The sequence below is a fragment of the Myotis davidii genome, unplaced genomic scaffold (genome assembly GCF_000327345.1).
Source record: "Myotis davidii unplaced genomic scaffold, ASM32734v1 scaffold960, whole genome shotgun sequence".
Classification (NCBI taxonomy): domain Eukaryota; kingdom Metazoa; phylum Chordata; class Mammalia; order Chiroptera; family Vespertilionidae; genus Myotis; species Myotis davidii.
Genome location: NW_006293003.1, coordinates 1,400,117 through 1,412,767, shown reverse-complemented (window position 1 = coordinate 1,412,767; position 12,651 = coordinate 1,400,117). Strand labels below are relative to the sequence as shown.

Here is a 12,651-nt window from a genome sequence, read left to right as displayed (position 1 = left end):
GGCATATAAACACAAAGGAAGATGCTTAAAATTGTTAGCCTTTAAGAAAATACAAACTAAAACCACAATTAAAAACTACTACACACCTATATGAAAAACATTAATAATTCCAAGTGCTGACAAGGATTCAGAGCAATTAGAGCCCTCATACATTCCTGAGAGAACTATAAAATAATATAGCCACTCTGGAAAATATTTTGGCTATTTCTTCTAAAGGTATACATATACTTACCATATAATCCAGCCTAAAAATTAAAAACAACAAAACATATTAAGTATATTAATCTAACCAAAATATATTTTAAAAGGAGACAATGAGAATATTGTTTCCATTTACAGATAAAGAAACTGACTTGCCCAATGTCATTCAATGAATAAATGATAGGTTTTGAACTAGAACCACATCTTTGAAGGACATCATTTTCTATCTGTTGTTACATGAGAAATAAACCTTCAAAAACCTAAGCTAAATTATGTATCAGCATATATTTGGTTGCAAGTAACAAAATCCCCAATTCAGAGTGACTTAAAGGAAAAGGACATTTATTATTTTACATAACAAGGTGTCCAGTGGTTAGGAGAGTCATGAGGTTGGTTGATTTTGCAACTAAATGATGTAATAAATGACCAAGGTTTCTTCCTTCTTCCACTCTGTCAAATCACAGCTTCATTCTAAGGCTGCTTCTCTTCATGATTACAGTATGGCTACTGGTCTCAGACAGGAATATGTGCTTCCCTGTTCATATCCAGTGGAAGATAGATCACCAGCAACAATCTCACAGAGCTTGTAACTAAAGTGTAAATGCTTTGATTTCTCAGGGTCTTAGACTCCAGACAGGCAGCTATAAAAAGTACTTAAGTAATTAGCAACATTCTGAGATAAACAGAGCTCACTACAGTAACAACAATACTAGTATGTCTTATTTGTACAGAGCTCAGATTGGCAATAGATCTTTGGCAATATCCATGTTGAGGCTTTTAGACACTGTACTTCATGTTTGGTGAGCATGTTAAAGTTTCCCAAGCAGTGTAATAGCTCATCTATAAAATCTTTAGTTGAAGAGATGAGGACTCTGAGGATCTTAGAGGAGTCAAGTGATTTAGACAAATTAACCATCAGTTAGTGACCCAGCCAGAGGTCACATTAGACCTTCAAACATCCTTCTCATAATTCTTTCCTTCACATCACATTGATTCCCTCTTCAGTGCTTGGATTTCACTAGGGAGACACAGTAGCAATTTCAAAGAAATATTGCAAGTCTATAATGATGCTCACAAGCTTTATATGGCAGGATACTCACATTGTTTTTATCCCCCAATTTGGCTATTTGGAATTTTAGACTCAAATGTGAGAGCACAAACTTAAAATCCTGGAGTCTCATTAACTTTTCCATCTCCCTTCCTTCAACATCCAATCAACTGTTCTGATAGGTGAATTCTAATCCCTAAATCTCTCTTGCATCCATCCCCTGCTTTCTATTTCCACAGCATCAATATATGCTCAGGCACATTTTCTCCAAACTGTACTTCTTACACAATGGTGCTCTTAGTGTTTTGAAAACACAATGCAGATAATGACATATCCTTGTCTGCCCCTAAAACTTTATTAATATTTCTTTGACTATAGATTAAATTTGTAACTCCATTATATGGCTTTCTAAGGCCCTCAACAATCTAACTCCACTATTCCTTTCGAATCTTGAGAAAATCCTCCTTTCTGGATGGAGGTTTTAGTCAGTGATGTACTACAGCCAGCTCACAATGGCTTGCAAGAGCCAGTCTTACATCTCTCTTCCCAACTCTGTGTTCAGTGATGTCACTATGGTAGCTTAAAGCTGACCATGGCATAGTAGGAACTTTTACACAAGACAAATCAGTCAAAATGTTGAGAAGATAGACCTGGGCAAAGACTGAGTTCCCTCAGAAGCATACAGTGATAAAGGGATTTGAGTTCAAGTGGTTTATTGGGAAGATAATCCAAAGAAGCACTGGTAGGGGAGTGAGGGAAGTGACACTATGAAGGGAAGACAGCTAATACAGGGCACATTTTAAAAAATATATTTTTATTGATTTCAAAGAGGAAGGGAGAGCCAGCTAGGGCAATACAGAGCACATTGATGAGCAGGTTTCTACTGTGTGCAATTGAGGTTCAGTTCCACTGGAGATTTTTGGGAGAGTGAGTAAAACATGCCTTATGGTTACCCATACAAGGGTGAGAAGTATGGGGAGTTTATCCTCAGGTAGATAGATAGCTGTGGTCGCTTGCATAAGATTTGGAAGGTATGTAGGGGAAGACAATGCAAAGGGGATATGAATAAGACGTAACATTCATGGTTTTCTGTTTTATTTTTTTTGGTTGTGTGTGTGTGTGTGTGTGTGTGTGTGTGTGTGTGTGTGTGTGTGTGTGTGTGTGTGTGTGTGTGTTGTTTTTTTTTAAATAATTTACTTGGTGATGGCATGGCTTCATTTAAATGGTCAATGATGGGATTGATCCATACTTCCAATTGTGAATCATTTGTTGCTACTCCACACACCCTATTTGTTCCTTCCTCTGGATCTACTCTCAAGTTCCTTCCTTTGTTGTAATATCCCTTTGTTGGTTCCTCTAGTTTGACAATTTTCTAATTCTTCCCAGTACATCAAGGATTAGTGCCGCCTTCTCCAAGAACTCCATCCCCTACTCCTACTCCTGATGCTGGAAGCTGGATGAGGAGCAAGTCAAGCTGGAGGTCCCATGGGGCCTGAAGCAAGGGAGCAGGAACAAGACCCTACACCTTGGTTAGATGTATGGGGTCAGAGGACACATACAGAAGTTGTACTGTGGAGTCATTTCAAATGGTGAGCTCCACGTGGGAAGGGACTCATTACTCCTATTTATCACTATATCCCTCAGAGCCCACCCATCATAGAGACCTGGCCTATCATGGTTACATAATTGTTGTTTGCAGCAGAGAAATGTGAGTAAATGGAGGGCTGGGTGGACAAAGGGAACTCAGTAGGGAGCCAAACCAGGCAGCTGAAGAGGAATTAGAGGAATTGTGGAACAAGAGGGTGAGTGATAAACCCTATAAGGCAGTGGTTCTCAACCTTGGCTACACATTAGAATCACCTGCCTCCTGCACATCTACTGGGGATGTGCCTGCAACCCAGGTACATGCCCTTGACCGGAATCGAACCTGAGACCTTTCAGTCTGCAGGCCGACGCTCTATCCACTGAGCCAAACCAGTTTCGGCAGAAATCAGGATTTTAAAAAGATTCCTAGGTGATTCTAATGTGCAGCCAAGGATGAGAACCACTGCTATAAGGTGTTTTTTTCCACATGTGATGAAGATTTCAGTTGAGATGTGTTTTGAGATTCAGTGAAATTGCCTTTAACCTCATCCCACTTGTGAGGTAGCTCTTCTCTTCCAATATCTCTGAGGGTTATGGGTGGTTTTGGTTTTATTTTGAATCCTTCTGGTGGGCTGAGTGCCTACCTTCATAGAATTATAAGGGTTTGTGTATTGCTTTGACATCTCAGAAGTGTTGCCCACATTCTCTACCACAACATTGCAGACACTTTTTGATTTTTCCCCAAACATCATTGCTCATATGAGTTGTCTGTGCAGGTAGAACAGTTGAATGAATATACAGACTTTACATTGGCATGCAGTTTGACTTCTCCCTCAGTCTCCTTGCAAACATTCAGTTTCCTTCCCTGTATTACATAGACTAATTTCTTTCTCTGAATCCTATCCAACAACTGGCCACTTTTGCCTCTTAAACAATGCTTAATGGTCTTTTCAAACAAAATATCCATCTGTGCTCTTACTTGGAGCATTCACTGTATAACTTCTTACCTCCATGCCTTTGCAAACACTTGCCACTGCCTGAACTACTCTTCCCAGAGCAAAAGATTTGGCAAAGGTTTGGAAAATTTGGTCTTTCTCGCTCTTTATCCCACACCAGTCTCTGTAAGTAGAAGGGAATCTTGTCCGGATTTATTTCCCTGATAATATTAATTATGACATTACAACCATCCCTGCCCTTGAAGTGGCCATAGTTGGCTTTTAAATAATATTTTGTTTCTTTGTGATGGGGTGGGGCCACAACATGAGTAACAAAGAAACAGAATTTCCGGAGGATGATGCCCAGTAGGGAGCCAAACCAGGCAGCTGAAGAGGAATTAGAGGAATTGTGGAACAAGAGGGTGAGTGATAAACCCTATAAGGCAGTGGTTCTCAACCTTGGCTGCACATTAGAATCACCTGGGAATCTTTTTAAAATTCTAGCCTAACAAGTACCTAACACAGAATAGATTTTGAAAACATCCAATTTGTAAGTATAGGTGGAGGAATTAATGTGAGGCTTCGGATGGCCCCTTAGTGACCTGGAGAGGAGAAGCATATGGAACTAACCTCCCCACTTCTACTGCTTCTGAGGTCCTGCTATAATTAACAGTCATCTACTGATTTATTGAAGACCTACTATGTGCAAGACATAATGGGACCTCCAGCTTCTTGCCATGAAAAAAATAAAATAAAATAAAATAAAAAGTTAAAACTAAAAGCTTCCAGGGCACTTCTTCCTGTACTTCTTTCTATTTGTTTTTGTGTAAAGGGATTAGAGATAGGAAGATGATATCACTGGAAATATTGAGGGCTGACATGTCTACCTCTGGCTTTTGGCACTGCCAATTCACACTTTTCTGAATGAGTTATTTATATGTGCCTTGACACCAGCTAGCACTGCAGTGCCTTGCATATATTACATGCTCAGTGAGTTGTCAAATGATTTTGTATAAGTATGCGACAGCATAAATATATTATAAAAATGAGGAGTCTGGGCACCAAAAGAGTCAGGATTTTTTCTAAAAAAAAAAACAACCCAACAACCCCACAGTGGTGGTGAAGCTTGGCTTAAAGTTCAAATACCCCTGAACTCTGCCCTGCAGTATCTCTAAACAGAGGGATTTGATAAGGTAGTTGAAGGATAATATTACCTTTGCTCTCTCACTGCAATCAAAAGCATTCTTAGCTTTTGTGTGGATCCCACTGACTACTTTGGTGAAGCATTTTCAGGTGCATAGAATCGTCCTTTCCACTAGCAAAAGAAGATGCTGTTTAATTTGAGGATCCTGTTGAACAATGCAGCTCTTAGAAATGGTCAGAGGCTTATGGTTCGAAATTTTCGGTAAGTGACAATGGCCAGAGTTTTGAGTCTGATTTAGGAACCATGTTGATAAATGGACTTTATTCTGCAGAGGAGTGCAGCTCAAAAGGTCTCTTTCTGCAGGGTGTATTGCCAGGTTTGACCCTTAGAGACAGCTGTCGCTAATTCCAGTTGAGCTTTCATTGCTCAGTCCTCTGTAATCAGAATTCATCTTGTGTTGGGGGGCGTGGGGGGAGGGCTAACTGCGGCAGATATAACAGACTAAATGTTCTTGACATCTTCTGTTTGTGTACATTCTAAATGAAAAACTGGCTGAAGAAAATTAGAGGAACTAATTTACACAGGGCCTTCAGTTTGTATTCAGGTTCGCTTGAAAACAATAAATCAGTGTAGTACCTGGGGATTAATCACTCCTATAAAAGAACAGACTCCAAATTGCAACTAGATTAACATTTACAAAGCTGCTGTAAAGGAGCCTTCTGTGTGATGAGGAAAATAATTTTTTTAAAAATAAAATCCAAGTTTGATATCTATTCCTGAAATTCTTGGTAGCATGTGCAAAGGAGGCTGTCTCCACTGGATTCATTATAAAAGCTACACCCAGCTTACAGCCATAGAGCACAAGGTGGAAAATGGTGGGGAAGGAGACAACGGTGTTGAGCTAGCTGTGTAAGTAAGGTAATTAAATGTGGACTTTGTTGCCAGAAAGTTTCTAGAGTATCTATAACATGTTAACAATCAGACAGAATTTCCCCAGGGCCTCTTTACAACCTAAACCAACCTTAAAACAACTTTACTGATGTCTTAAAGGAGTAAGAGTCTAGTCTGAAGTTTCTTCCCCCTTCTCTGGGTCACCTCACAGTTCTGAGCTCTCTGGACTTCATCACTTCTTTGGTGAATATAAAACTCTCAGAAGATAGAATGTGATTGTAAATAATATTGTAAATTAAGTCCTTAGTATTAGACCTAAGTGGGACCTCAGAGCCACAGAATAATGCCTTCTCTTAATATACAGATAAAGTAAATGAAGTCCAGAGAGATTATGGGGTTTACCAATTACTATCAGAATTATACCATATATCCAAGAATCCGAAGGAAAGCTCAGGTTTTTGGGTCTCAAGAACTAGGTTCAAGGCCTGGCACCACCACTTGTTGGTTATATGAACTTGAGCAAGTCACTAAATGTTTCTGTGATGTCAATTCACTTATGAAATGGGAAAAAGAATAATATCTGTTCTGCTTCCACAGAAGAGTAGTACAATCATTCATTTACTAAATATGTATTGAGCACTTACTTTGTGCCACAGGCAAAGTGTTAGAGATATAGTGGTAAATAAGGTAAATAAGATATTTCATTCCAGACACATGAAGTCATGATCTACTGATAACCAGTAAGAAAACTGTAAAATGACAAATGCCCATTATTTTATTATTCCATCTCACTGAGTTACATCATATAAAAATGTGATGAAATTTTATTCCACTGTTTTGAACAAAGAATCATCACTGAGCTGAAGGCAATCAACTGAATAAAAAAAAGTTCCAAACTTGGAACTTAAACTTATATTCTCCTTTGAAAAGTACAGTAAGATTTTCAATGCCCTGGCCAATTTTGCTCAGTGGATAGAGCATCAGCTCTCAGACTGAAGGGTCCCAGGTTCAATTCCAGTCAAGGGTACGTACCTGGGTTGCAGGCTCGATCCCTGGCCCTGGTTGGGGTGCGTGCGGGAGGCAACCAATCAATGTGTCTCTCTGACATTGATGTTTCTCTCTCTCTGTCTCTCCCCTTCCCTTCCACTCTCTCTAAAAACCAAGTGAGAATTTTAAAAAAATAAAAAATAAAAAGGATGAAACATATTCACTAAAAGTAATTATCACAGGTTAAATTTTTGCAAAACCTCTTCAAAATATTTGGGCTTTTTGATATTTACTAATATTCCAACTCCCCCCCCCTCACCCATTTCTCTTGGGAAAAGTGGAAAGTCCTTATTACAAAACCTACCATGTGAGTTTACCACTAAAGAGTAATAGGCAATATGTAGTTAGGATTTGAGCTATTATTTATCCACACTGGCTTGTGGATCAATAATTTTTAGTCAATTATTATATTTTTTTTACAAAATTCATAGGATCAGACACCACGACTACTGAAAACACCCAATCCATAGGCTTTTCATCTTAAAAACAAGGCTCTAGAGCCTGGCTGCATTTGGATAATAGACAGTGTCCTATGATTTGTTGCCTATTAGGGAAACCACTTACATCTTTTAAAGAAACCACTAAAAAATCTCTTTATCAGAGAAGATAAATTTGTAAGTGCAGTTCAATTTCATCTCACAAATAGAAATTTCTTCAGAGAATATTGAGCTAAGCCACCCAATTCTGTGGAGGTTATGGATTTGAGCTAGTGGTGACTGGTTTTCAGGTATTTCATTCCAGACCTCTCTATGGACTTACATAAATCATTATATTCCTTTCATCCAACACTGATGCCCATCTATACACGCATGGACACAGATGAAGCAATTACAGTTCATCCATGTTTTTACATAGAGGAGATAAAACAGTCCCCTTTAATTATTCACATTTTCTTTCATAACTAAAAATGAATGGCTTTTTAAAAACATATTTCTTGACTTCAGAAAACTGTAAGTATAAAGCATGAAACCAGGAATGGAATGAAATCATAATGTTTCCCTTAGTCAACAGTAGAATTTGGGTTTTATTTCTAGCTTTTTATTTTTAATAATATAGTAATTTAAGTAAGATAAAAGAAGTAGAGGCAACCATAGATTTTTCACAGTTTTGTATTTCCAGTCCTTTAATAGTAAGTCTGCAAAAAGCTTATCATCATCTTATTATTCAATTTTCAGATGAGGAAAATATCACAACATTTTAGAATGTTGACAATCTAAGGTATTTTAGAAACCATCTAGTCACCAATTACCAATAGTAATTTATACCACAAGGGACTATGTAGCAACAATGAGAAAGGTTTCAAGCAATTTTTTGTTAAATTATTATTGTCATTAGTAATAAAGAGATTTAGAAATAATCCGTGCTTTTTTTCAAATTAGTAGGATCAGATTCAAGAGTTTTGTGAAAATAAAGTCACTCTTCTTTGCATGTATTGTAATATGTCTTCTTGAGATAGAAAGAAAAGGATAGAATTAAAGTTAGGCCACTGAGAATTCAATGACTCCAATATAGCCCATGACAAATCTTGTCTTTATGAACTAACTTCATTAATATTGTGGAAGACAAAGACACAAAGGATTACTGACTTTTAGTACATTTTCTTAATTTTTCAGATGAGAAATTGAGGTCAAAGTTGGGAAATTATCTTCTTAAGGTCATAGTTGAACTAGAACTAGAATTTAAATATTTAAAATCTCTGCTCTATTCATTCCACTACTTTGATTACTTTGATCCTTCTAAATTGATCAAGTTGGCCAATGTACTCTTGCATGACATCCTTTTTTTTTAGGTATAGCCAAAAATATCTCAGTAACAGCAGTAATAACAACAACAACAAAAACTCAAGAAAATATTCCTTAACTGTTGTATCAATCTGCAATGTTAAAGTAATACCAAAATTTCAGCCATAGGGGCCATTGGTCCTGTCTTATGCCTCCAAAAGCTAGTCTTTATCTTAAAGTCTCCACAGTGATCAAAATATCATTTAACATTGAATTTTTCCTACCCTGGCAAAATCTGTTTCAGACTGACCACATTTTACTCGAAGCAAGCCCTTTTTCTTCCAACAAAATACAATTATACAGGGGAACACATCCAGGTCTTCCCCCATGCTTCAAACAATTTAACAGAATTGGAAAAATGTAGACTAGCAATAAAAGGTTCATTCTTCCAATAAGAAAACACTCCTCCATTTTCTAGCTGGGAAGGATTTGAGTAAAGCTAACACAAGGATCTACTATTACCTTGGCTTAGCTTCTTAGCATTCAGTGATTTGGGGTTGAGAAATCTCTATAATTACCTTTTCAAAGGATAAAATTAATGTAAGAAACTGTCTTGCCTTTTTCAAAATTCTGGCTTTAACCAGGCTGCGATGACAATTACAGTTTTGATGGAAAATCTGTACATGGTTCCCATTGTTTTCTCCAATATAGTATCGTCCCTATTATGTATTGGCTTAAATGTGCATGTAGTTTAGGTCTGGTTTACCAAGAAGATACATTTAAGTACAAGGACACTATATATTTTATGGGAACAATAAAATAGTGATTCTGGCCCTGGTCTGGGTGCTCCTGAACCAGACTAAGCTGCCTCCAACTTCAGCATGGAGTCTCTATGCCATTTAAGCCAGTGGTTTTAACTGGCTAATTCAAGTGTGGGTTTATCACCAGAAAGCAACAACTGGTACAACTATGGAGCTCGTCTACTTTTCTCTAATTTTTAAGTAGCTTAGGAAAGAGGTGTGGCAGTCTCATTTTGGAGCCAAGGCAAGGGTGCTAATGAGGAGATAGTAAACAGGATAGGAATTTAAACTGGAACCATTGTGTTTGCTTTCCTTCCAGTGATAAATTTTCCTGGTTAGCTCTTGATATCTATGAAAAACAGCTCTTTTTCCCAAGTAAACATTTCCTGCCCCACCTCTTAGAATTGAGAAAGGTGGTAACTATAATGATTGTTCAAATGTGTAAATAGTATGACCCCCTTTATCAGTTGAGGTGTAATGTAAAAAAAATTCTAGTTAACCACAGAAGCACTCACATGACAGTATGATATACCTACTTCTCCACCCCTTTTGTCTTCAAGACTCCTGGGGACTTATTCTGTCCAAAAGGGGTTAGAGGAGAGAGAGAACCAAATATCCATATAATTCACTATCACAGTACTTTGGATTTGGCCCTCATTCTGTCATAGATAAAAACTTGTTCCATCATGTCCTCTCATCAGTTTTCCAAGTTTTTGCACTTGACTCAGACTGCTCTGCTTGGGATACAAGGTTATAACTTTGTTTCACATTCTTATGTCTAACCATTATTCCCAGGACTGCAAATACTGTATTGGAGTGTTTGAGCCCTAGAGGATTTCAGCTTTAGCAAATCAATTCTCTCCCAAGACTCTTAGGCCTGAGACACAGCCCATACTTGTTCTTACCTCAACATTAATTTTGTTTGGGGGTCTTGGTGTTCTTTTTTGTCATCAGATCTTGGGTCAGAGCATTGAAAACCCGTCATGACAAATCTCTAAATTTATCCCAGTCATTTCAGTAAGCAGTGCATAAATATTAATGAATAAAACAGGCAGGATCTCTGATATCATGGATCATGTAATCCAATGGAAAGATAAAAAGTAAGCAATAAACAGAAGCATACATATATATTAAAATTGTGAGCAGTATTATGAACAAAATGAAGGCAAAGTGGAAACTACTTAGTACAGTCAGGGAAGGAATTGTATAGGAGATGGTATTTAAGCCTCCAGCCTAAGGAAAAGAAAAAGTCAGTCTTGAGAACTCAGAGGACAGTGTTCTGAACAGAAGAAATGGTATATAATAATCTTCTTTAAAATATATTTTATTGATTTTTTACAGAGAGGAAGGAAGAGGGATAGAGAGTCAGAAACATTGATGAGAGAGAAACATTGATCAGCTGCCTCCTACACACTTCCTACTGGGGATGTGCCCGCAACCAAGGTACATGCCCTTGACCGGAATCGAACTTGGGACCTTCGGTCGGAAGGCCGACGCTCTATCCACTGAGCCAAACCGGTCAGGGCAAATCCTACAATGGGAAAGCATTAGGAGTACAGGCAGCCCTTCCTTTGCATGGTCCCAATATGCAGGCATTTTAATGACCACAGTTTAGTTATGTAAGTTCAGTCTTCCAAGCACACAGTTTAAATTTCAGTTGTCATGGTATATTAATTGTGAGTAGTTGTGTAAAGTAAAAACTTCATTGTTAGCTCTTCAGTTTACAAATCACTATGTCCATAACAGATGTACATCATGATCAGTGACCAATCACATCCCTTCTTTTAAAGTCTATTGGTGAATGCTCACTGTGCATGTTATTCAGTTCACATATAGACAGTAGAAAACATAGTTGTGCTGCCTTCTTTTCTCCCAGCGATAAACCCATGGTACATTTTATAAAAATGGATAAATGAAAGAGGCAATTGTCTGACAATGATGAAAGTGCAGCAGGCATATACTAGTAAAAAATAGCACTGGCAGTTAAATTTGAATAAAATGTTAATGTATTTATGAAAGAAATAGGTGACTGTGGGATTATTGACCCTGATACTGTTTGAGAGTCTTTAGATATGTGCCAGAGGAACTCAGTGAAGATAACTTTATTGACATAAATGAGAAAAGTATTTGTGACAAAAGTATGAAGATCTTCCAGAGGAGGTGTCACCAGCACAACACCTCACATTAAAGAAATTCTCAGAGATATTTCACAATATTAAAAATACAAAGGATAAAATGTTAGAAGTTGATTTAAACTTAGAAGGAATATGACAATTCACCAAAGCATAAAAAGGAGGCTTGCTCAGTATCTTAAGTTATCTAATAAGAACATGGCATACACTATTCAAACTACTCTTGACAGTTTTTACAAAGAAATAAAACACTATAATTCTCAATGTTCCTGTTTTAAATCACAGTGTACTGAATATATATCAGTTTTACTAGCTCTTTAATTTCCCCATCTATGTATATAAAGACCCAGGGTCTGTAACCACCCAAGACTCGACCTAACACCCTGACTGCAGGTGCTGTGGGGCAGCGACCCAGCACTGACTGCCTAGGGGTCTGCAGATCAGGCCCGGAGAGAGGCCTGCAGAAAGAGAGGGGCAAGGTCTGATCTGCAGCCTCAGTGCCATCAGCTGTTGCCCCTCTCTTTCTCGCCTGCCTTCACCAGCAGCCCTGCCTGTTTCTCTCAGGCCTCTGTGGGGCTGCTGATCAGCCCCACCTCTTTGATCAGGCCCAGAGATAGGCCCAGAGATGCTGACTGGCATAGAAACCAACCAATCAGAACCAAATGTGGGTGAGTGCCAGGAGCCAATGGCTGCCTGGGAGGCAGAGCTTTTGACCCAGACTGGCATAGAAACTGACCAATCAGAACCTAATCTGGGTGAACTATGAAGGGAGAACATAAAGCGTAAGGAGGGGGCTGAGGAGGGGTTTTAAGAGCAACAGCTGTTTGGTGTAAGGTGTAAGAAAGTGGTTCAATTTTTTAATGACCACTTTGGCAGTATAGTGCATATGGCTGCCTATCAGTCCAGATATAGGGATTATGTATTTTTGTCTGCCAAGAGCATCTTGAAGTCTGCTAAAAAAAAGGCTTTTCCCCCTATTTAAGCAATCCTATCCTATCTAATCTATCTATACTAATAAAAGTAATATGCTAATTAAACTGGGTCATCTGGCCATCTTCTAGACGTCCAACTTCCTTCCAGACAAAGCCATGGTGGTGGGGGCTGAGGCAGTTGGAGGCAAGATCAGGCCAGCAAGGGAGGGCAGTTGC

At 38.3% G+C, this 12,651-nt stretch overlaps 1 protein-coding gene across 1 annotated transcript in view; it reads left to right on the top strand.

The window, feature by feature from the left end:
• The first annotated feature begins 4,886 nt into the window (after window positions 1-4,886).
• OTC (ornithine carbamoyltransferase) overlaps window positions 4,887-12,651 on the top strand; it is a 63,848-nt gene continuing 56,083 nt past the window's right edge. The window contains exon 1 of the mRNA XM_006766569.1: window positions 4,887-5,173. Coding sequence (XP_006766632.1) covers window positions 5,097-5,173 — 77 coding nt within the window. The 5' untranslated portion in view covers window positions 4,887-5,096. The remainder of the gene's footprint in view (window positions 5,174-12,651) is intronic.